We start from the raw sequence: 24692 nt of genomic DNA, 5'->3' as shown, positions 1-24692 counted from the left end.
AATAGTTTCTGCTGGGTATTGGGGGGGGGGAGCGGGAGGGGGTGGAGTGGGTGGTAAGGGAGGGGGTGGGGGCAGGGGGGAGAAATGAACCAAGCCTTGTATGCACATATGAATAATAAAAGAAAAATGAAAAAAAAAAAAAAAGACTCCTGCTCTTTCTGAAGTTCTTTCCTTGAGGTTGCTTTCCCACAATGCCTGGGAGATCCTGGGGCCATACTTCCTTCAGTGCTTCTCTCTCTCAGAGATGATGATGGGAGGAAGGAGATTGTCTGGCTTGCTTTTAGGTCCTACTCCAAGCCCCAGGCCCTTGTAAATTCTCCTTCCCAGCAGCACTCTTGGATAGTGTTTAGCTCCATATGGAATCAGAATGCAGTGAGAGCAGGGGCCCAGAGGAGAGGGGTTGTAGGCCAAGAGGCATTGCGAAGGGCATTTTATTCTGGTCAGCAGTGGAGTATTACAGAGATGAGGAAGCCAGCTCCTCTCTACCCACCAGCCTGGGTCTTGGGGTGATAGAGACAGAGGGAAGTGTCTGCCTGGGACAGGAGCTTCCAGGGGCTTAGCAATAGGAGGGATGGGAGAGGGACTGGAGACCTTAGCCTGGATGGGGAGATGAGCCCAGAGAAGGGGTCACCTGAGACTTGGGGAGCAAAGCTACCCTTGGCCCTTCCCTTCCCAACAGAGACCCTTAACTTTTCCCTTTCTGTGGGCAATTAGGGGGAATTAAAATGATGGGAAACATAATCTCATTTCTCTCAAAGAAAGTTGAGATTAAGAATGTCTCTGTCTGATGAGCAGTTTGGTGATGGGGGGGCTCCTTCCTCAGTTTCCCCATCCCACATTTACAGCTTCCTGCTCCCTGCTGAATGCTCCCTTTGGTCCAGCTCTAGTCATGTAAATCCTCCTTCAAGCTCAGCTGGTGTCCAATCAAGAGGAGGTGCAAAACGAGAAGGGAGGAAGGTAAGAGGAGAGAAGGAATTTGGGGATCACCCCTCCCTTCACATATTCCTCTCTGATTAAGGAGGATCCAAGGGCCACACTGCTCTGAGGTTCTCCAGATTAGGGTTTGTAGGGTTTTCCTTTCCAGGTCTGAGTCCATGGGACTCTGAGGAGAAGCCCTCCCTGGAATCCAGGCACCCCTTTGTCCCCACCATGGAGTCAGGCTTTACTTCCAGCCCCTCGGGTCTAAGTGACAGGAGCTGAAGCCTCTCTCCTCCTGCATCCTGTCCCAGCCCAGTCAGTAGGGGAAGCCCTGGAAAATGCTGCACCCCTGGGGGACACCCGGGTCCTGAGAGCAGGGTGCCTGGTTTGGAGGACCCCAAGAGCTGCTGCTCTGAGGAGAGAGGAGGCAAGAAAGCTTCTGAGAGACAGGTCCAGTTGGAGGTGAGAGGGGGTGGCAGAGCAGGAGCGAAGGAGGCAAAACTGGGCAGCTCGCCTTGGAGGCTCCCAAAATGGCAACAAGGGCCAAGCCAGCAGGGTCCTGGGGAAGAACCAAGTCCTAGAGGAAGAAAGAGAGAAAGGGTCAAGAAGATTCACCCCTCTGCCTTCTAAGTCTCCCTCTTCTGCCCTACCTCCCACCCCTCTCTGCTTTTCTTCAGGTTCACTACGAATGTTATGTCCTTGGGGAGGCTTCAGAGAGTCCCCACCTTATGTGGGAGCACTTGCTATCTGCTGTCCTCACTCCCTGTCCCTAACTTTGCTCAGTTAGAATCATGTAGTCACTTGTGTGCTTATTTCTCTAATGTCCGTGTCCCTAATTTTGTGTGGGCAGGAACTGTATTGTTTTTATTCTCCCCTGAATCCAGGCCAGACTGGCACAGATTAAGTGCTCACTAAAGACATATTGGGGGAATAAATGAAGGATATTCTTTGCCATAGATCAATGAACCCATTCTTCACTCTTTGCACCCCTGCAGCAAAGGCTTAAAGTTCTAGATGGGCAAAGAACTGGTTGTATGGCCTTTGGCTTGTCACTTAAATTTACAGGCCTCTGTTTCCTCACTCAGGAAAGTTCCCTCTGCTGGCTAAGACCAAGTTGGCATCATCAGTAAGAAGGGGTTTGCAGAGTGGCTGTAAGCCCAGGGCCATGTGGGAGGAGTCCAGGCTTTTCTTCTCTCTGATGCTGGCTCATACCTCTCCTCCTTCTAGAAGGCTGCCCTTTTCCCAGGCCTTCCAAATTTACCCTCTTCCCCCTACAGGATCCTGCCACAGACTCAGCCTGGGGTCCCTGGAGATAACTACTCTGAACTCCACACTACTTTCTACCTTCAACAAGCTCAATTACAACTTCACCTTTTTCTTAGACAGACCACACGATTTAACTAAAAGAGCAAGTATCAACCCAGTGTGGTCACATGGGTGGAGCAATATATAGTAAATAAAAACTGGGGAAACAAATCATTTATTACTTAACACATCCAGTTTATTCCACAGGAACAATATCTCCCAAGTCAGATCTATGAAGAGAGGAAAAAGTCATAATGACCCTCCATGAGAAAACACGTGAGGACCTCTGCCAGAATGTACCCTTCCTGAGGGTCAGTGTTGTTCTTCTTGGGTCTTTAGATGAGGTGGGGACTATTGTTTCATGGGGAGATTGTGTCTTTAGGGCCCTGTGCTCAGGGCTGTGTGGCCACTCACAGCTGAGTAGACATGGAGGAGTTATTTTGGAGTCCTCCCATCTCTCCCACCCTTCCCAACCTGGACCTGCAGATTTCTGGCTCTGGCTCAGAAGGACTTTTGCTCCTCTGCCCAGAAGTAGCTTCCTGTCTTGGCACACATGCTTTGAGTGAGGGCAGAGGTGAGTCTGGCAATGTTTTGGAATACCAATGTGAAGCAGGGCATGTGGTTGCTACCAATCCTCTGGTACCCTAAACCCTTTGTGTCCATCAGGGCCCGTGCATAGGCAAAATGTGTGTGTGCAGGAGGTGTGAAAGCACTCACTCCAAGTGAGGGCTCAAGAAGCAACAGCTTTTCTTCCCTCATAGTCTCCCAAAGGGGAAGCTCCATGCCTGTGGCACTCCCAGAGCTGGGAGATGTGGGTGGGTTGGAGGAACAGAGAGGCTGTTCAGGTGCTGTGTAGCTCCAGGCTGCCAGACTGGAGGCTCAGCAAGTCCAGTATGCCTCTGGCTGCCCCACACCCATGGCCTCAGCTGCACTCTTGGGGCACAGAGTTTGGGCCCCTAGCAATGTTGGGGGTGGGGTGAAATGAAAGGGCCCTTATTCTATGAGATTGGCAGGAGCAGAGGGATAGTTCTTTTACCTATGCACAAGAGCCCTGTGTTGGTTGAGTGTCTCTGTGATCTTTTCCACAGAAAATCTGATTTTGATGTTCTAAGAGCCAGCTGGTGTCTGCCTGCACTTCCACCCCCAGTGTGACACCACACTGGCCTTGTCCCAGTTCCTCTTTCTGTCCCCGGGCCTTTGCACATCCTGCTCTCTTTGCCATGCTCACCTAGCTCCCTCTGAGCTCAGCTGACACCTATGTGCATTTGGGAGTCAGAGGTCACTTTGTCCAAGAACACTTCCATGATGCTCTTGGCATCCTAAACTTTCCCCCATGGCAGTAACCCAGTCATAACTGCATATCTACTAGTAACTGAATGTCCACGTGCCCCCTTGCCTTTGAGCCCTGCAAAGGCAGCCCTGCTCACAACGGTGTCCCCAGCCCCTAGGACAGTGCCTGACACATTAAACAGAAGCTCGTTAAACATCTGATGAAAGAAGAAATGCATGAATGAGTGAACTTCTTCTTCTCCAGCTGAGCCTCCTTCTTCATCCAACAGCCCTTGTCTTGGTTCTAACCTCTCATCGTCTCCTACATAGATTATCTTCAAAAGTCTCCCACATAGGGCTGGTGGAGTGGCTTATGTGGTAAAGTGCCTGCCTAGTCCCTGAGTTCAAACCCCAGTGCTGGAAAAAAAAACCAAAAAAGCCTCCTACATAGTTGGGCATAATGGTTCACGCTTGTAATTCCAACTACTTGGAAGGTAGAGATTGGTAGGATCGTGGTTCAAGGACAGACCAGGCAAAAAGTTAGCAAGGCTCCATCTCAACACACAAGCTGGGCATGGTGGTGTGTGTCTGTAATCCCAGGTACAGGGGAGGTATAGGTAGGAGGATTGTGGTCTAAGGCTGGCCTCGGCAAAAAAATCATGAGACTATCTGAAAAATAACTAAAGCAAGGACTGGGGACATGGCTCAAGTGGTACAGTATCTGCCTAGCAGGTGCAGAACCCTGAGATTGAACCCTGGCACAAAGGAAAAAGAAAAGAGAGAGAGAGAGAGAAAGAAAGAAAAAGAAAAAACCTCCTACTGCTAGACCATTATAAAGTTGAAAAATTTGAAGTCAAGCCATCATAAGTCAGGGACCTACTGAAATGTTTATGAAGTGAAAATGTGATCACACCTCTTCCTCCTGGGTGCCCCCTACCCTTAACAATGGTTTCTGAGACTTCTGTGACAGGACACCTGTTGGCCTTCCAATCTTATCTCTTGCCCCTTCTGCTTATTCCCACCCCCAGCATATAACTCACTCTCTGACCACAGCAAGCTTCTAGCAATCTTCCAGTTTTGCTACAGTGGTCTTTCTCTCCCTTCCTCCTTTTCCTTCCACTTCTTCCTTTCTTTTTTCCTTTCTCCTCTGCTCTCTCTTCCTTTCCTTTCCCTTCCCTTCTTTCTTTTTTCTTTCTGGCAGTACTGGGGTTTGAATTCAGGGCCTCCTGCTTGTTAGGCAGGTGCGCCCTCAGCCCTTTCTACTTTAGTTATTTTTCCAAATAGGGTCTCGAATTTATGCCTAGGCCCTTTGGACTGTGATCCTCTTATTTACACTTCCCTTGTAGCTCAGATGACAGGTTTACATCTGTCATCCAGCTTTTATTGGTTAAGATGGGGGGGTGGTCTCATGAACTTTTTGCCTGAGCTGTCCTAGAACTGAGATCCTCCTGATCTCTGCTTGCTGAGTAGCTGGGATTATAGGCATGAGCTGATTGCTACAGTGTTTTTACAAACACTGTTCTTTTGCCAGGACATCTTTCCCCACTTTCTTCACCTCCTCCAGGAAGCCCTATATCTCCCTGTCTGCCCTCCCAACATCTGTGCTTACCTGAATCTCAGCCCTGGTCACTGGCAGTCTTCCCTCTCTGTGCCCTACTAGGCTCTGGGCTTCTTGAGGGCCATCTTTCATCTCTGAGCTCCCATGTCTAGTAAACAGCTGGTGCTCACTAGAGGTAGATTGAATGGCAATGAATGACTCGCATGTTATCCCTTGCCTTATGCTTGCTTGGCCATGTGCTCAACCAGGAGGGCCCTCCCCTCCTCTGGTTAGACTGTCGGTCTACCTCATCCTCAACACTCACGGTGGCTGCTGCTGCTGCTCCCCTTCTTCTCCCCAGGGCCCTCTGGTGGCCCCTGGGAAGTCCGCTGTCTAGCCAGCTGCTCTGCCATGGCCCATTGAGTGAACAGCAGGCGGTGCAGGAGCTGAGGAGTGAGGAGAAAGAAGGCAGACAAGCTTTCCCTGGCATCTGTGCCTCCAGTCCACACCTAGTTGTTAAAATGATGAAATGCTCTCATGCATTTTTAGCAGCCATTGACTGCCACATGCCACCTGCCGTCCTGGATGCCCTGGATCTTCCCCCGAGGCCCCACTCCCTTCCCTCTAATCCATCACTAAGAGACGTGGATGGTGTAGAAGTCATCCTTTTTTGCGGGTGGGTTCTGTATCACCTGGACAGTTGAATATCTCTACTCCTGGGGAACTCAGGGACTAGGATGCAGGAGGAGCATGTTGGAGGCCAATGGGTTCCCAAGGTAGACAGAAGGACTGGGGGCCTCCTGGACAGAGGGGCAGTTCCTGGTGGAGCTCTGGGGACAGGGGCCACCTTCATGCCTACCTCACTCGGCACACCTATGGGCATCAGGGCTGGCCGACACAGAGCTGGGGCCCCCAGCAGCAGGTGTTGGGAGGGTTGTGTCCGCACTTCCCAACGAGGATAGTTGACCACAATGAACTTGCTGAAGTTGAACTTGTAAGTGAACCTTTTGCCTTTGGTTTTGTTCAGGATCCTCTTATTGTAGTAATACCTGGGGAATCGAGGTTGAGAATAGAGACTCAGCCCAGTCAGCAGGCTGGCCTGAGCTGTTCCTGGAGGACACTAGCCATCTTCCTACACTTGAGAACATTTCCCAAGCCTTGGAAGAATGGGAATCAGACAGGAGTGCCAGAAACCACAGCCCTTTTCTCTGAACTCTGCCCTTTCTAGCCACCTCCTCTCACCTGAGGGCCCGGCTCAGCTTGTCATAATTCATCTGTGGTTTGCATTTCCTGCGGCCCCAGAGGCGGGCCACCTCATCTGGATCCTTGATGACAAACTCCCCGTACTCTCCCTGCTGCCAGGCAATGACATGGCGGAACTCTTCCTTCTGCAGCAGCTCCAGGATGAAGTGCCACAGCTGGATCTGCCGGGAGCCCGGTGATGACTCAGCTTTGTAGGCCCAGTCGGGAAAGGCCAAACCTGAGGTGTAGAAGGGAGTATGAGGGTCACCCACTGCCCTGGATGGTCTGTCCTGAGGCAACTTCAAGAGCATGGGGGGAACTGGCAAGGAGGCTCACCTGAGATCCAGTAGTTGCCGGGGGTGGCTGGGATGCCCTCGGCCAAGCAGGTGCAGTACATAGTCTGTGCCAAGTGAGAGGACTGGGCCTTTGGCAAATTGTCACCACTGAAAGCAAGGGAAAGAAGGAAGGAGTGGAGAGAGCCAGGAAGAGAGAATTGTCCAGGGGAGAAAAGGGAAGGTGAAGCAGGAAGCTTCTCCATACCTAGGGCAGGGCCCAGACTCCTCAGGAAACTCCTCACTGTTCAGAAGTGCTCCAGGACTGGGGTTTGGGCCTAAGTCACTTACAGAGAGGGAAAGGAATGCAAAGGGTCCTCCATCCTGCCCCCGCTTGGGGATTTAGACAGAGAGTGTGATCTCTCCTTAGGATTTAGAGGGATTGAAAATTACCCCAAGAGGAAAGAAGAGAAAATGTAATTAATCCTTGACTATTTCTAAACCTTGAGTGGGGAGGAGGTGGTATGTGCACCTACTTGTACTTTTATAGTATCTAGAACAATTTCACACGTGAGAAGAGCAGGGACTTTTGTGTGTTGTTTTCACTAAGTCCCAAATCCCTGCACAGAGTAGTTGTTCAATAGATGATTGCTAATAGAATAAAGGAACGGTAATGAGCTTATTAATGACATCATTGTTTGACATCTGTGCTCCCCCTCAGAATGTCAGCTCCAAGAGGTCAGGAATCCTGGCTGTCTTGCTCACTGATGGCACCTGGTTCCCATCCTGGCACCAGGCCTTGTATTCACAGGTGCTCTGTAAACGCTTGTTGAATTAATGAACTGAGGACAAGGAAGAGGGGATCTTGCTGGTTCTCGGCTGGAAAGGGTAGGAACAAACTCCAGAGAGACAGACTTGACTGATGGAGGCTAAGAGGAGAGAGAAAATGTCGAAGAAAAGCCTCCTGGGTGGTACAGAAGACACTGGAGCAAACGGCTGGTTTCCACTGTCACTAATGGAAAGTGAAGCGATGGACTGTGGAGAGATAGGGTGTGGGCCTGATGGTGGATCAGGCAGGGAGATTCTTGGGTGTTTAGAACTGAGTGAAGACTTACCTGTCCTGGGCATGGAACTAGTTTCCTCTCTGAGCAACCTAGTGTGAAGGAAGCCCCATTCTTAACTAGAACTTAGTAGGCTCTCAGATCTGGAGGACATGTGATGATTGCTGTGGAACAACCTCCTCCCATTTTAGAGGAGACTCAGAGAGGGAAAGTGACAACCAAAGACACAAGATGAATTAGCTGCTATACTTACTTAGCATTTTCTTATACACTGAATTGCCTTAAGACTTATAAAAAAATGTGGCTATACTTCTCAACTTTTATGTGTGTAAGAATCATTCAGCAGATTCAGATTCAGTTGGAATTGGTAACCCTGAGATTCTGCATATCTAACAGACTCCTAGGTGATGCTGCTGCTGGTGGTCAGTGGACCATACTTTGAGTAGCAAGAACCCCTGGGCTACAGCAAAAAGACGCTGTGGGTGTTAGAAAGTCAGAGAATTCCAGACACCTCAGTGTGTGAGACTCCCCCCTGACTTGCTACTCTTAGCACTAAAAGGTCACATGATCTCTTGTTGAGTGTCAGGGGTGTCAGCTGACAACTGACAGGTCGTGGCATCAGGAGTTTCTGGAGGTACCTGTCCTGCCGGAGCTGTCTCTAGAAATTAAGACAAATAGGGCAGTGAATAGATCCATGCCTGCTTGGAGTTTTTAAACTACCAACTGACATTCTAGAATCCTCTCTTTTTAGTCTCCCCTGAAGCAGATGTCCCCAACTCCTTTCCCACACTCTTTTCCTGGCCATCCATCCATCAGGACATTCCTCCTTCTCTAACCTAAGTCATTTTGGGAGCACTCTGCCTTAACTTGGGAATATGGGCTGGGAAATGGGGTGTGCACAAAGGTGAGGGGTTCTCAGAGAAGACTGTTCTTTAAAGGAAGCTGATAGCATTCCTATGCCTTGACCTGGTGTCTGTTGGGTGTGATGGAGTTTCCTGGTCTGGAGGATCTGAGACCTCAGGGCAGATTTGGGTTCTGGCAAGAAGAGAATGAGAAATCTCACCACTTAGCAGACAAACACTGTGTTCTGAAAGGTGCTAAGAAATTGAAACTGAAATATAATGAAACCTCACACCAGGTAGCGGTTCAGAGGTTGTTTAACTTCCCTAAGTTCATCCAGTAAGTGAAAGTATGGAAAGCGAGATCTCTAGGTAGGCTCCCAACACCTTGTCTCCAACCCTCCCTCAAAGAAAAACAAAACAAAACAAAATAAAAACCCTAATACAAACTAAAGTGGCTTTAATAGGTGAGGCCAAGTCTTTGTTTCCTGATGCCAGCAGCCTCCTCCCCAGCCTCTCCCATTTGTAAAAGTCGCTTGTGGATCCTAGGCTCTTGAGAAGCATGCTAGGTCTGGACATGGAAAGCCTTACTGCTGGGAAGTCCTGCCAGAGGTTCTGCAAATCTTTCTTTTCCTGTTGGAGACCCTGAGCTGACTGTGGGGGGCCCTCAGAGAATATGGTAGCTTTCAGTTCTACCTCCATGTAAAAGCACTGGTCTTGGCACTTAACCTTAATTCCTTGTGTATCACTTTAATCCACACTCTGGTGGAGATACTCCCAAAACCAGGGAGGTGGTCCCATTCTATCTGCTTCTCCCTGTCCTCTAGGCCCCTACTCCTTCCCTTTTGTGCCATTGTCTGAGCCTGCAAGGTTCTAACTACTGGCTCTGCATAGCACCTTCACCCCTGTAGTCCCTATAGCAGGGTTAGTGCAGTGGCCTTAACGGAAGACAAATATTGAGAACCATAAATCAAAAAGTATCATAATCCAATCTTGAATGATCAGTGAGATTTCTCTAAAGCACTATGTGTTTCTGGAAGGGTTATAGCAGCAGGCAATTATCATTGTCATCATCACCATCGTTCTGATTACTTATAATAAGGTTAATCCCTTGGCCAATATACGTGTTCATTACAACACATGTAGGTTTTAGGTCATTATTTAATATAAGCAATATAGATAACAATGAAAACAATAGAAAAGAAGTCTTAGGCTAGGTCTTGGAGCCAAAGAAAATAACCAAAGCAGATTTTACTTTTTCAAGATTTTAGTTTATATGAATTGTGCCTCTGTCATGCATCTAGCATTGGGTGACATTTTTTTTTTCATGTTACTTCATTGATTCTTCACTGTAACCCTTCGAGGTGCATATTAGCTACCTTTTGCAAGCCAAGGAAATTGAGGCTCAAAAAGATTAAGAAAGAGACTTGCATAAGATCCCAGCCAAGTTGTGGAGCCAGATGAAAACAGGTCTGTCAGACTCTAGGCTTTCAGCTGTAATCAGCAATCAGGGCAGAAAAGTTGAGGATGAAACTTTCGGAGCAGAGAGGCAAGGCTGGCAGGAGGCTCTGGGCCCTGAAGGAGGCACTCCAGTCTAAACCAACTGTGTGGGCTCTTTGCCAAAAAAAATTGCAGCAGAGGCCCCAAGAAGCCAGAGGAGAGCCACCCAGATGGGCAGAGAGCAAAACAGGGTGAGAAACACACACACACACACACACACACACACACACACACACACACACACACACACACGCCCCAGGCTGTATGTATGCAAAGGAGAAACTTGAAAGTTATTTTGTTGTTGGGGTCTTAAGTGGCTGAAGTGTACTGACAGCACAAATTGATTGGACAAAAACTCAAGTATTTTCAGCGCCTGCTCTGTTGATTCAGTGGGAAAATGCAATTGTTTATAAATACAAAGGTGGCCGAAGAGGCAGGCCATGAGAGTCGTGGAGGAGAGTGAATCAGAGAATGAGACAGAAGTAGAGAGGCAGAAATCTGAGTCCTGGCACAACTGAGGTCCAGAGTCTGGCCCAGGGGTTTGAAAGATTAGAGTGGGTGACAGTGGAGAGAGACATCCCCCGAGAGACATACTGATGGTGGCCTCCAGGGGATATTTTATGCTTGTTAGCTTTAAACAAACTCCGCAACCCCCTCCCCTCCACCAAATCCCCAATCTGATTAGAAGCCTCTGGTCTCTCCCCTTGATCTCAGCCCCAAGTGGTTAGTCCTGAGACCTGCTTAATGCTATTAACTAAAGCTGCTTAGGTAAGAGAGCAAGAGGGCTGAAGCCTGGGAAGGGCAAAACCAGCCACCTTTTTCCTTGGGGAGTTTGGAGGAGGGACATAGGTAAATGCCCTTCCTTTGCCTGCCCTTAGTCTCCTTTTCCTTCCCCCCAAAGGAGGGACAGGCTGGCAGAGACCCCAAGGGCATCTGTGTCTCTGCCTTAGGGCAGAGAAGACCCCTTCGGGATGCTTCCTCCAGCAGCATCAACTCCTCCTTCCTGGGCAGATCCTGGGAGAGGCTCCCCATGGGATCCAGCAGCAGTCCTTCTTCTCTTCTCCCTTCCCAGCCTGAGCCCCTCTCCAGGCTCCCTCTCAGTCCCCTCACCAGGTCTCAGATCTCTGCCCAGCCCCTCCTGCCAGCCCAAGATCCATGCCCCACCCCCCACCAACACTCTGATGTCTGTAGTCCCTGGGGGCCATGGGATTTAAAAGGTTTGCATAGCTTCGTGGAGCAGAAATCCAAACCCAGACACCCCATGGCCCATCCTAGACTGATCACCATGGGCAGTTGAAGGTCAGGAGGAAAAATCACACCCTTGCACACACTCTCAGGGGCCCAGGGGCTAAGAGGATAGGACATGGGGTGTCCTGCATGGGCTTCCAGCTCCTTCCCTCCATCTGACCCCTGCAGGTCTGTTTCACTCTGACTTTTCTGTCTTTCTTCAGCTTGGTTGATCCTTCACTACCATTCGTTCTTCCCTTTCACACGAATCCTTCTTTCCTTTCTCTTCCCACCTGTCAGCCTTTTCTGAGTCTTTCTTTCTTGCCACCATTCATTTTGCTGCATGTTTTCTCACTTTTCTCTCTCCCCTGTTGTCATTCTTTTTCTCTTTCAGTCGTCTACTCTGCCTGGTCTTCCCTGGCATGTCTGTTTCCCTCCTCTGAGTGTGGGGTCTGTCTTACCACTTCTTGCCTAGCCTTGTTAAATTGTTTCTGTCACGGCCTCTCATTGTTGCTTTCTGTTTTCTTGCCTTTCTTCTGTCTTTCCTCTCTAGCCTCAACACTCCCCTACTTCTCCCCAAATCCCTCCAGTGTCCCTTCCCTTCCCCCAGTGGAAACCTCAGCATTGGTTCCTTTCATGACATTCCCATCAGTTGTGCCCTGGGGGAGCCCCCTGGACACCCTCCATCCTTAGTCTCCCCGCTCAGGGGCAAGAAATCCCCTCCAGAAGGCATTGAAGTGGTGGAGGAGCCAGGCCAGGGGGAGAGGAAGTGAAAGTTCCTGACAAACAGCAGAGCTGGGTGAGTTGACCACTAGGCAGGAGCTGAGTAATAAGGGCCAGGAAAGCAAAGGACAGAGACATCAGCTGTTGTGACATCTTCTGACTCAATCCCCAACCCTCAATCCTCACATCCACTTCCAGCCTCAATTCCCCAGACTTAACATGAACCTTTCAATTTCCAGCAAGCTCCAAGCCCAATCACAGGCTCCAACCACGTGCCCTGGTTCCTATGTCCATGGGGCCACTTTGCCCTTGGGCAAGGCCAGAAAGGGACATGTGGGTGAAGTGGCAGGGGCACCTACACTCTTCTTGGTCCTGCCCCACTGGTTTCCATTGAGAAAGGAGTTAAGAAGAAGAACAGGATTTCTCCTGCCATCTCCTGTGCCTCTCCAGCCTGCATCTGTGCTCACTGCCACAGGGGCTCTCATGACAAGGGGTACTCAGGCTCTCAGATTTCAGACTTCTTGGTCCTAGTTCTTTGGGAAGGATCCTGGTATTGTGAGGAAGGGAGGGAGGCAGGTGGACAGGACAGAATCCTCTTATCCCATCAGAGGTTTCTATTCAAGTCACCCCAGCCCAACTCAGGTGGGAGCACAACCCTAACTCTCCCCATCCTGCCCACAAGCTCCTTCCCATCCCCATGCTGTGATACCACTGGTATCACAGCAAACCTCACTTGCTTCCCTCTGTCCCCATAGCCACCCGCCTATTGTCAGTCCTCAACCACTGCTCTTCAACCTCAGCTCCAGCATGCAGCAGTGAGTCCTGCAGAGATGAAGAGCCCTGATGGGGCAAGGAGATGGCTAAGACCATCATTCATTCAGCCCCCAGAACCCAACTTGCCCTGTTCATCTCAAGTCCATCTGACCCAGAGAGCTGACATCTGACCCCAGCTGGGCCCCACCTGGGGAGAAGAGCCTACTGTCATTCTGGACCTGCCGTCTTTATGATGTCCTCCTGCAGGTGCCAAGGTGCTCTCTGCTCTGAGTGCCCAATACCTGGCTTTGTGGCTGTCCCACACCTGGATGGAAAAGCCTTGGCACCTCCCATGTAGCTTCCCTGTGGCCCTGGGGCTCCCAGCTGCACTTAGTGCCCTGGTCTCCTTACTTCTCCCCTTCCCAGTTGCCCCACAGCTGGCTCCACTGAGGTGGGGGCAGAGAAGAGCCCGTCCCTCTGTGCCAGCCCTTGCCGCAAACCTACTAGAGTCCCTTACCGCGCTGCAGCAGCCAAGTCCCCGCGCTCAGTCCGGCTCCTTCTGGCGCGCTCCTCGCCCAGCGACCCTTCGCTCATCACAAGCGTTAGGGTTACTTAAAATGAGAACGGGATCTCCAAGCTCCCAGGGGAGCAGATGTGGTTTTCAGACAATAGCCTTAACCCTTCGGAGGCCAGTGCACCGTCCTGCGCCCTCTCCCATGCGCCCCCATCCTGTGGGGGTGTGATGGGGGAGTGTCTTTCTCTGGCCTTTTGCATTCACAGTCTGCATCTGGGGCAACTGGTTCCTAAAACATCTGACCAACAGGGAGTCTGGCGGGAGGGCACCTTTTCTTCAACTCTTCCAAGGGATGCTGACTTACTAGAAAGTCCTATCTGTTTACCATTCCCACTCTGTCATTCCTTCTCTTGTGGAGCTTTTCTGTGGAAATAGGAGTCCAGATCTGGAAAGCAATCTTTGCAACCGCCATCTTAACCCCTCTAAGCCCCAGGCTGGGCTTTGCTCACATACTGGTGCTGGATCATTGCAATTTGTAACTTTTCTTCTTAGTTTCAAATAAAAGATACTAACAGTTTACTGAGCCTTTTTTCTCTAAGGGTTAACATTTATTAGGTCTCTAGTCTCCCAGAGCTCTAGAAAATGATTTTCTTTTTTCTTTTTTAATTAATTTGACTTGAAGTTAGACAGCAGGAAGAACTTACAGCTAAGGGTTAAGCCAGGCAGGAGAAAGAGGGGGCATCAGATGTCTGCTGAAGAACAAGATAAAAGGTAGGATTCCAGGATATCCTGGGGAGAGGATGGAGAACTTAAGTAACTGAATTACCTAAGAGACAGGCTTTATCAGGAGAAACTAGAGGAGGGTGGATGCCAAAGACAGAGCCTCTGAATTTAAAGTCCTGGGGACCAAGCTACCCTGGAGCCTGTCAGGGCTGTGTCCAATCTCCCAATGCCTATCAGGGAGGAGAAGATTGATGGATGTCATTGGGGGAATCAATATGGTTTTCTTTTTTCCCCCCTGACTCTGAAAAACCAAGTTTGCCCAACCATCCTCTCATTACACAGCCCCTCCCAACCCTGAGCTGATGGAGATGGGAACAGAGGGCCATGGAATTAAATTCTGGGGGTTGTTTTCTGGTTAAATCAACCGAAGCTAACATGATGGAAAAGTGAGAGGGAGAGGCTGATTGATGGCTGGGGGCCACGGAGTGAAGGTCCTGGAGGGGAAGGCAGGAGGACAGGGCTTCTGTCCACCGAGGGCAAAGAGAAACGGGCTACAAAGGGAGGGATACTCCATTCTAGGGCAATGGCTGTAGGGGTGTGTGAGTACTGGCAAGGACTGGGCAGAACTGCTCTCCATAGAAGGCAGATCTGCAGCAAGATAGGAAGGTGAGAGCCAAGATGTGGGTTTTCTCTCTCTCTTTCTTTTCTAGTGCTGGGGCTTTGCACTTGCTAGGCAACCCCTCTGCCACTTGAGTCTTTTAGTTTGTTTTTCAGATAGGGTGATTTCTTGCCCTAACTTTCCCTGGGTTGGCCTGGGACCCCAATCCTTTTACCTCTGCCTCATGGGTGCCTGGGATTACAGGCATGCACCACTACACCAAAGTGTTTCTCTTGGGTGTCATGGGTATTTCCTCACCTGAGGAACTTCTGATGTCCCTTGCTCACCTTCATCACATCCTCCCTCATTTTTGTTTCTTTTCTTTCTTTCTTTCTTTTGCAGTGCTGGGGCTTCCTGCATGCTGGGCAAACACTTGAAAACACTTCACCACTAGCTACATCCCTAGCTCCATTCTTTATTTAAGCATTTCAGATTTCAGGACTGGACTGGAGGTGTGACTCGAGTGGTAGAGTGCCTGCTTATGCTTAGCAAGCATAAAGCCCTGAGTTCAAACCTCAGCATCACAGGAAAAAAAAAAGTCTCAGGACCATTTGGTTAGGAGCAGCAGGAAGATGGAGGACTTCCTTAGGAAATAGTGCTCCTCCCCCTCTTCATGAAGGCCCTGTTCAACAGCGAACTGGGGCAGAATCTGTGATGGGAGAACAGTCACCTGGACCCAAGCCTGGGACCCCCTGGGGTCCTCCATCCTCCTGCTGCCAAGTCCCTTATGTGGTTAGCTTCACGTCCATGTGAGGAGGAGAGAGCTGCTTCTCATAGGGTTTTCACCTCTTCTCGTCTGCTTCTCCAAGCACTGTTCCTGCCCACTTCCTTCTTCCTGCAGGAAACTGATAAGAGCGGTTCTCCCCACCACCCCCACTTTCCGTCCAATTCACACTCATTGGCCCTTGTAGACTAGGCCAGGGGTGGGATTAGGAAGTCAGGCACTTGACTCAGACAATGGCTTCTGGGATAGCTATCTGAGTCTCCTCTGTGTCTTCCACAAGTTATAAACAAATGGCTTAGTGCCCTTGGGGCAGTGGGAGTCAGGGGTTGGAAATCCTTCTAGATGATGAGTGGCTCTGTGTGCATTTGAGTGCCCAGCACCGTGATCCCACCCTTCAGCCAATCTACCTAGCCCAGCGCATCACAGGCAGCCTCAACACATTGTATTTATTTTTTGTGGTGTTGGGGATTGAACCCAGTTCTAATACTGACCGACACCCCTGGCCCCCAACTTTATTCCCACCAACTGTCCATGGCCCCATGCAGTCCCCCAGCTCCCCTGGCAAAGTGGCACAATAATGGCATTTGGGCCAAGTAGGGAGGGGGCCCCTCACCTTGTGTAGGGCAGGAGCCAGCCTTTCCTGCTTTGGGACTTAGAGCTGGTTCTGGGTGTCTCCCAGGGCCCCCTTGGATCAGGGGAGGGACAGGGAAGATAGGAACAGCACCTTCTCAGCTCTGCTAGGCCCCCAGGGCCCAGGGCACTGGCCTAGGCAAGTAGATGGCTTCTTGCAGAAACCAAAGGATGTTCTTTTTGAGCCTCAAATACAACTTTCCTGTTCTACTTAGTGACTTTTTTTTTTTTTTTTTCATGAGAGGCTGAATTCAGAACCTATTAGCTTTCAAGACCTTGGCACCGGGTCCTTTTGGGCTTCACTTGTGCCTCTGCAGTGGCTGACATTAAAATGGGAAGGCTCAGAAGACTCAGCATGTGCCCAGACCTTGGGGAGGGCTTCTCAAGGGGCCGTGTGGGTATGGGGGCTGCAGGGCAGGATGGTGCCCTACTCTTCCCTGAGGATAGGAAGAAGCCAAGAAAGTATTTCCCTCTTTCCTTCTCTATTGCCCCCTCATTGCCAGTGGAGTGAAGTTTTGGGAATCTGGCTTGTTCCAGGAAGGACTAGTCAGTCTAATTGTGACACAGACCCATTTATAAGTCAGCCGTTGGAGAAAGGGGCCATTTGTACTGACTCCTGCCCTCACATCCAAGGCAGGATGGGGCACAGTGATCCCCTATCAGAAGGCCAGGGACAGAGGGCAGTGGTGGCAGCACTGGATTCCCAGGACCGGAATGAGAGAAGTTAGGGGATGGAGAATGGGGTACTCAATAGAGAGATAAGGTCCCCAGGCAGCCAGAGAGGGGAAAAGGAAAGAGATGCCAGGAGGAGGTGGAAATTAGACTCAGGAAACTCTGTAGCGGGGAAAGTAGTTGAGGTGGCAGGGGAAGAGGAGAGGCAAGAGAGGCGTGGGGCTGGGGGATGATGTGTCACGCGCCCCAGGGCTGGGCCAGGCTGAGGCAGCCCTGGAATGCTGCATCCGGATGGGGGTGGGGGTGACTGGGGGACGCAGGGGGAAGGGAGGCTATGTGCGTGGAGCCGGTGGCGACTCTTCATGTCCCATTAGCAACAATGGAAGGTGACATGCGGGGATCGATACCAATCGAGGCAACAGACTCCCAGTAATAAACCCATTTCACTCACACTTTTCCACCCCCACCGCCCTACTCGAGACAGGGAGTGGAGGCTTCCCATCCCAATCTGACCCGCTCTCCCGAGAGGCTGCTGTCAGGTCCCTGGCACTGGGACAAGGGTAGGGGCATTGTGTGGGAGGAAACTTCTCGGGCTGGGGGTCTGCTGTCTGGCTCTCGAGTCCTGGTCCCAAACTGTGCTGCCTGTGGTCTAAGATCACCAGCACTGTCACCTGTCCCTACCAGACCCAGGCATTTACAAAGGTGAGCAGGGAAAGTCCTGGAGTCTATGGATCAGCTCCCCACTGGGCGCAGGTGAAGGCCTCTTTGTGCTCCTGCCTGGGTCTCTAGGAAAACACCCCTGCGTTTGTGGCTGGGTGTGGGTGTCTGAATGTGACTGTCTGCGTGTTTCTGAGGAGCGTGAAATGAATGTACCTTCTCTGTGGTCTGTCTCTGCCACTGTATATTTTTGTGCAGAGGTGTTTGTGTCAGGTTTTGTGTTTTCAGAGTGTGTGTCAGAGTACCATGTGTGCCTATCTGTCCTCACATACCTATCTCTGGGAACGTGGGTGTGTGAGCCCGGGCTCCTCTGTGTGTGAATGTGAGCATGAGGCTGGTGTTTCTGTGGGTGTCTGCTTTGGGTGTGGGAGCTGTGTTTGGTTTCAGAGACTCTGTGTGTGTGTGTGTGTGTGTGTGTGTGTGTGTGTGTGTGTGTATCTGTCTGTCTTTGTCTCCCTGGACATGTGGGAAAATGCTACTGGCCTCTCCCCACTTGCATCAAAACCCGGCCCCAATCTGGTCCCTCAGGCAGTGTTTGTTTACCTTTCAGATAAGGTGCTCACCTGTCCTGTTTTGCCTGGGCCTGAGAGGATCCCCCGATGTAGGACTTTCAGTGCTAAATTTGGGACAGTCCCAGAGAAATGAACAGTTGATCATGCTCCTTCCAGGTCCAGATACAAGGAAGCCAAAATGAATGGCGAGGTGTCAGAGAAGGAAGAATGGGAAAACATCGGGGAGGGAAGAATTGAAGGGGAAGATAGAAAAGTTAAGACATTTGAATGGAGAAGGCACCAGAAAGAAAGTCGATGGAAGTGGTAGGAATACTAGTTAGATTAAAGGAGGAACTTCCCTAGCTCACAGAGGGAGGACTCTGGAAACTGAGAGAGGAGGAAAAAAAGGGATAAATTGTTCCCTGTTCTGGAAAACTCTACAGGAGGGTTGTAGAAGACAATGGTAAAGAGAGTGTGATGGTGATTACTTGCTGGTGGCTGGCAGGGTGCCTCCAGATAGAGGGCCTGGAGGGGGCTCCCACCTTCCCACACACCCCACACTGTCCTCGCTCCTCACTGGTGGGGACTCCTTTAGTCTACAAAATGCAGAACATGTGATGCCTGGCATTGAGTCCTACACTGTCTCTGACTGGTGGACTCCCTTCCTCAAAGGGGACAGAGTGGGGCCTGAAGGGTCCTGGGTGACAGGTATGTGGGGGGGAGGGGCTGGAAGTCCAGAGTCTCTGGGGAAGGAAAGGTGGTGTATAATCTCCTGAAGTCTCTGAACTCCATGAGGAGGGTCTGGGGCATAGCCACTGTGTTCCCTGTGGACCTTCCAGCATTGACACAGGGCCTCAGGACTCCTGCTCCCCAGCACTTTGGCACTTTTCTGGTAGTTTCTTCTCTCAGCCCATTCTCTACTCTTTCCCACTCCTGTTTTCTGTAGGAGTTTCCTGCACTTACAGGGGAGCACTATTGGTGAGATGGTAGAAGTCTCTGGAAGCTCAGATATGACCTGGCTTCAGCCCAGGGGCCTCAAGTCTCAGCTGTTTCCTTACCGTTTTGCCTCAATGTAGTGTTTTTCAAATTGCACCTATGTTGATCCTTTGGAATTTCTAGAAATTTGAGGGGTTGACAGAACAATGAAGATTTTAAACTGCTTTTGGAACTCACACAGGCTTATTTGTTTTCTAAACTGAGCTCTCAGAAGTTTTGAAAATGGGGCTCCAATGCTAAAAATCTTTGCCCCCAGCCACTCCTAACATTTGAAGATGCCAGTGCAAAAGTACAAATGGACAACTGCTCCTGTGGCCCTGCTCTGGGGGACATGCTAATCCAGGGAAGAGGCTCATGTGTTCCTGGATGCAGTCCCCTTTGTTTGGGCAAGGAATGCTGGAGTGCCAGGGGCCTGGAATGTGTGCTACAAGGAGAGACATAGCTCCTGGTGGGTATGTTCCCTTGGCCCCACAGAGCCCTCCCCACAATTGGGCCCTGGTTATCTTTGAGGATTACCATTTCAGACTGCTCTCTGCCCCTGGGAGCTGCTGGTCCTGAGAGCTCTCTAGGACTGAGCTCTGGAAGATGGTGAGAGAACTAAATCTTGTCCAGGATCCCATACTGCTTGCTTTCTCTTTGGACCTTGTCTTTCATCTTTTTTGTATGGTGTTCTGGCCTGGTTCTCAGGTCTCATCACTTCTCTCAGACTGAGAGCTGCAGGAAGCCAGGGGCTATTGTTTCTCAGATTAAGGGGCTACTGGGGAACTGTATCTTTTCCCTCAGACTTGGGGTTCTACTGGGGGGATTGAGTCTCTTTCCCGAGCTCCGCTTTGGGGCTCATAGAGAATGACAGGGAAGGGAGAGTGGGAGGTGGGCAGGAAGGACACACACAGGGGAGCTTCAGGGAGTCACTTAGCATTACATGTAGTTTAAGAAGCACTGAAGGGCTGGGGTGTGGCTCATGTGAAATGCTCTGAATTCAAACCCAAGTGCCACCAAAGAAGAAAAAAAAAAAAAGAGCCCCCAAAAGAGCAGCAAGAGGGCTAAAGTGCAACTCTGATGGCTAAGAGGAGGGGTGTCCACAGACTGGTGTAGTAGCTGGGGGAGAGGGGGACACCCTAGGGTTTGCAGTTGAGCAGGATGGGTGGGATGGTGAGTAAAGGCAGACTGAGGCTACACCTCACCTGATCTTTTCTGTACCTCTGAGAACCTGGGCTGGGTAGGCATTTCCACTATCTGGAGTCTAGAAGGATTTCTTGGAAGAGGAGGACTCAAGGACTCCATGGAGAAGCTAGTCTCCCCCTTCCTCCATCCCGTCCCCTTCTTCTGCCCCAAACACCAACCCAGGGCAGCTAACCAAACTTTATATATACATGCTGGTTAAGGAGCCCTGCATCAGGTTGATAGGAAAAAGCAAGAGGGAGAGAGGAGAAGCCAGGAGAAAGCAGAGCTCAAATGAGAACCGAGATAAAGCAATTACCTGATCAATACGGGTGAAATTGAGTAATCTAGCAGATCAATACCATGGGCCGGAGCTGGGGGCGGTGCTCCCTGCTCTCAGTCCCACTTCCCTCCCTATCCCCACTCCCCTCCTTCATCCGCTCACCCCCCTCTTTGGGGATTCATCTCAGTATGTCTCCCACTTCAGCCTAGGCACTCTGCCTCCACCCCCACCCCCACTCCCCACTCCCCAAAAAATCACACCTGTCAGACTGTGCTCAGGCTGCCACCCCACCAAGTTTCCCTCTCTATCTTATTTCCCCAGTTTCCTTCCCTCTTTTTCACTCCTAAATGGCTCAACAACCCTTCTAGGTTGATGTCTTTCCCTTTTCCTGCATGTGCCCCACACTGACTGGATAGCAAGAACTAGGTTTGCAGGGACCACATCTTCCCTTATCAGCCAGACCTGGCTGGAAGGGAAGCTGCACCTCTCATTTCACTTTGCAATTTCAATACAAGGATTACTCCATTTATGGTGCACTGGGCATGTGCTAGTGCTGGCTGAACTGGACTCTGGGGGTGGGGAGCTGGGAGGAGGTCCCTGTTTCTTGCAGGCTATGCAGGGCCCACAGTGTGAGTGCCTCTGCTGAAGAGCACTAGTCCATCTCAGGGGACCTAGGTGTAGGAGGAGGTCTAAGGGCTATGGTTTTTCAGGAGAGGGTGTGGAAAAGTGAGAACTTTTCCAGGATTGTGGGAACAACCTGAACTCCTGCTGCAAGGCAGCACTGAAAAATGCCATTGCAACCAGAAAAATTGCAACTTCCTAGGGGATGAAGAGAAAGGTCGTGGTGCTGTGGAGCGAGAACTGAAGCAGGGGTTAGAGCTTCCTGATTTACTCAGCTTCAGTCACTGCCAGCCTGGAAGCACCTGATGGGCCAGGACTGTATTTACTTGACTTTGTAATCGCAGGGCAGACGCCTGGTTGAATCAATGAATGAAAATGGTCACATTGTACTTCAGTTCCCTCACCAAACGGTGAACCCTTAGAAAAATGAATCTCCTGTACTTCCCAGCCCACTGTGGCATCCAGCAGGCAGCAGCCAATGTCTACTTCACGATTGGCTAACCGAATGTATGACTCCCTCTCTGGCTCTGATGTTGGTTCAGGGGAGCTCAAATGGCAAAGGTTATATAAGTTTTCCTTGGGGAAATCTGGGGGTGTCTTTAAAGCAAGTAGTGGCCTGGCTCTTCCAGGCCAAATGCGTCACTAATGAGAGATAGGGAGGTGTTTGAGGAACAACATGGACTTTGGAACCTGAAGCTCTGGGTGAGTCTCAGCTGGTTACTCACAGTGTTGACCTTGGGGAATTCACTTAACTTCATTGACCTTTGTTTTCTTCATCTGCAGAATGGGGATAATAATAGCACCGTCCACAGAAGATAATTTTGTGGATCAAGGAAGTTAACACAAGTTATGTGACAACAAAGAAACGTTCCTTCTTATTTGCAACATGAGACTAGGCGGGGTTGGTCAGCAGAGAGGCAGATAAAGATTTCTTTCAGCTGGGCCAGGAGTGGGAGCATAAAAACAAACTTCCTAGATGTGTTATGTTCTGAAGATAGATTGACACCTACATATCTCAATTTTCCTTCCCATTCCTTTCTGAGTTGGTTATTGAGGGAGTAAAAGTAATAGAAGAAGATACTTAGGTCTCCTTCAGCTTATGCCTGCCTCCCTGTCCCCTCACCTGCTTATGCCTCTGAGGAATATTGGGAAAATACAGAAGGCAATCTAATGACAACGGTGGAACAAAGAGTCCCTCCCCTGCAGCCAGAAGATCCAAAATTGACCTGTGCCCCCTGACTGTGTGTTTGCAGAGGACTGTGTGTTTACAAAGACTGTGTCTTTGTAGAGGCCCTGCAGGACTGCAGGTGAGAGGCCAGTGACTTTCTCCCTTGCTGGCCCTCAGCTCTCTCGAGCCAGGTTCTAAGGCTTGGAAGGTCTCCTAGACCAGTCTTTGGGCTGAAGGTGGGGTGGACTCAGTGACCTGACAGCACTGAGACAGGGCCAGTGGCCTGCTGCCGTTGGCTCCAGACCTTCTCTTCCATTGTTTGGGCTGCATCTCCTGGGTTTATGGCTCCCTCCCCATCATCTGCTAACCTAATTCCCAGATCCTGGAGCTAGATGTGAGACCTGGACCTGTCAGTCTGGAGTGGGTGGGCAGGCCAAGGGAAGAGGGAAGGCTGGCTCATCTGCATTCTGGGAATTTTTTTTTTTTTTCCATACTAGGGTTTGAATTCAGGGCCTCATACTTCCTAGGCAGGTGCTGTACCACTTGAGCCATTCTGCCAGCTTTTTTTGTGTTGGGTATTTTTGAGACAGGGTCTCATGACCTATTTGCCCAGGCTGGCCTCAAATCATGATCCTCCCCTCTGCCTCCCAAGTAGCCAGAGTATCAGGTGTGGGCCATGGTCATCCAGCTTTCTGGGAATATTTTGATCTTTTTGCGGCTCTGCTTCTGTCTGACCAGAGGTAAGTCCTCCTCCTTGCACCGCCCCCAATCCCGGCAGGTGCTTGCCCCTCCTGCGGGGTTCTTGCCAAGGTCTCAATACTCCAGACTGAAGCATGTGATTTGACATCTGGAAAAATGCTTAAGGCTGGCCTCCTGCCTGCTTCCATTCTACTTGTCTGATTCTTGGGGGAATGCTGAGAGGAAGAAGTCTTTAGTGGAGAAATTATGAGACTTAAGAGTCTGGAGGCCTTGGTTTGAATTACTGTATTGTCACATGCTCTGAGCCTCACTTTTCTGGCAGTAGTATCTACCTCCTTTTGACTGGCAGTGAAAACATGGATGTGAAGGTACAAAGCCTCACAAGGAAGTAACCATGATGCAAGGGTGGACCTCATAAAAGCATCTTGATCACTTCATTAAAGAACAATTTTGAATACCAGATATTTCAGGGGAATTATTGAACCCTCATGACCACCAAATAAAATAAGAGAAATGGAGCTTCCTTTAACTGCCCAAGTTCTCATGCCAGTAAAATGGCAGGAGCCAGACTTTGGATTAGTCTATTCCAGAGTACCTCCCTTCTTCAGGGAGCCACCACAGGGAGCCTAGGAGGGAAGGGCCTGTCTGAGGCAGGACTGCCTGCTGGTTTCTGCATGCTGCACACTTTTTTTCCTGAAGGACAAGGTTGTGGATGCATGAAGTTGGAACTAGTGGGTGAAGTCTGAGTCCTAGAGAGGGTGCAGGAAAAGTCCATGTGGCCTATTTAGAAGTAGAGGTATCTTGGGAACTGGAAAGCAGAGAGCACCCCTAGGGGTAAGCCCTACTTTGAGTCCTGGAAACTAGATCACAGACATTGTATACCCAAGTGTTACTCTTCCCTTATTCTTTATCCTCATGTTCCAAACCTGTATCTTCTATACCAGTGGTGAAACACCCTTTGTATTTTTTGTCATTTATTCAACAAGCATTTATCAAGCATCCTTCAGCCCAGGCAGTATGCTAGGCCCTGGAGCAAGGGAGATGAATCAAACCCTGCACTGGTCCTTGGCTTCTTGACTGTCCAGTGAAGCCAGACAAGCAACCAAACAAACAAGCATTAAGTGTGGAAAAGGCTGAGAGGTAAACATGGACTGGGAGGGGACATAGAGGAGTGGTTCACCCTGGAGGCAGTGATACTGAGTTGAATCCTGAAGATACTTGGCTAGGTATAGAGGAAAGAAGTGTTCAGCCAGAGTTGGGCAGAGAGGTCTGTGGCTGCATGGTTGTGAGCCCAGGTGCTGGAGCTTGCACTTTGGTCATGTCAGTTAACTTCTTCTGAGTTTCAGTGTTCCCCTCAGTAAAATGGGATGAACACCTCTTGCATCAGAGGTTTGTCATGAAGACTGACTTAATACAAGTTCTTAAAAGCTTTGGGTAGGGTGGAATGTGCCTGGTGAAGGATGAGGCTGGAAGTAGTCTTATGAAAGACCTCCCTTCCAAGCTATGCTAAAGAGAGAAAAGACAGGGAGACACTGAAGGCTTTACTCCCTCCTAACTCCATGAAGGATGGTGGCCTCTTTCCCCTCCTCCTCTCACAGTTTATGTTCTTTCCTTTTATCATTATTCTCTCCTTCCCTTTACCATCCAATTCTAAGCACTGGTCAATTTAGGCTGGCAGAAATCTGTGGCCTAGCATCCCAATCTCAATGAGATATGCAAGCAGGATGCTTTCCCAGCAGGAGGGGTTTATTCAGTCCTTTCCCAGCTTCCTGACCTGGGTTACTGAGGAAAGTCAGTCAGTCAGCCTGTCACCTTATTTCCCCTGGCCTAAATGAGTTGTCTCCTTTAGTAGCCATTATTTGGGCAGGGTTTCCTCAGGGCTGTGCCCTTCCATACCCTTCAACAGCCTGGCCCAAAGTCTTATAGAACACTAAGGATGGCCATTGCCAGCAGAATAAAATGCAAATTCTTTAGGCTTCTCCTAATTTA

At 50.1% G+C, this 24692-nt stretch overlaps 1 protein-coding gene across 1 annotated transcript; it reads right to left on the bottom strand.

Moving 5' to 3' along the window:
- Window positions 1-430: 430 nt before the first annotated feature.
- On the bottom strand, window positions 431-6668 carry Etv3l (ETS variant transcription factor 3 like). The gene is made up of 5 exons (XM_020163401.2): window positions 6608-6668; window positions 6272-6509; window positions 5889-6078; window positions 5355-5475; window positions 431-1495 (listed from the first exon to the last, which is right to left on the bottom strand). The coding sequence occupies exons 1-5, from the start codon at window positions 6666-6668 to the stop codon at window positions 1014-1016; spliced, it is 1092 nt and encodes a 363-aa protein (XP_020018990.1). The 3' UTR covers window positions 431-1013.
- Window positions 6669-24692: the final 18024 nt, after the last annotated feature.

Source organism: Castor canadensis, chromosome 11 (assembly GCF_047511655.1).
Source record: "Castor canadensis chromosome 11, mCasCan1.hap1v2, whole genome shotgun sequence".
In the NCBI taxonomy this organism is placed as follows: domain Eukaryota; kingdom Metazoa; phylum Chordata; class Mammalia; order Rodentia; family Castoridae; genus Castor; species Castor canadensis.
Note: the sequence above shows the minus strand (reverse complement) of the source record. Positions and strands in the feature narration are given on the sequence as shown.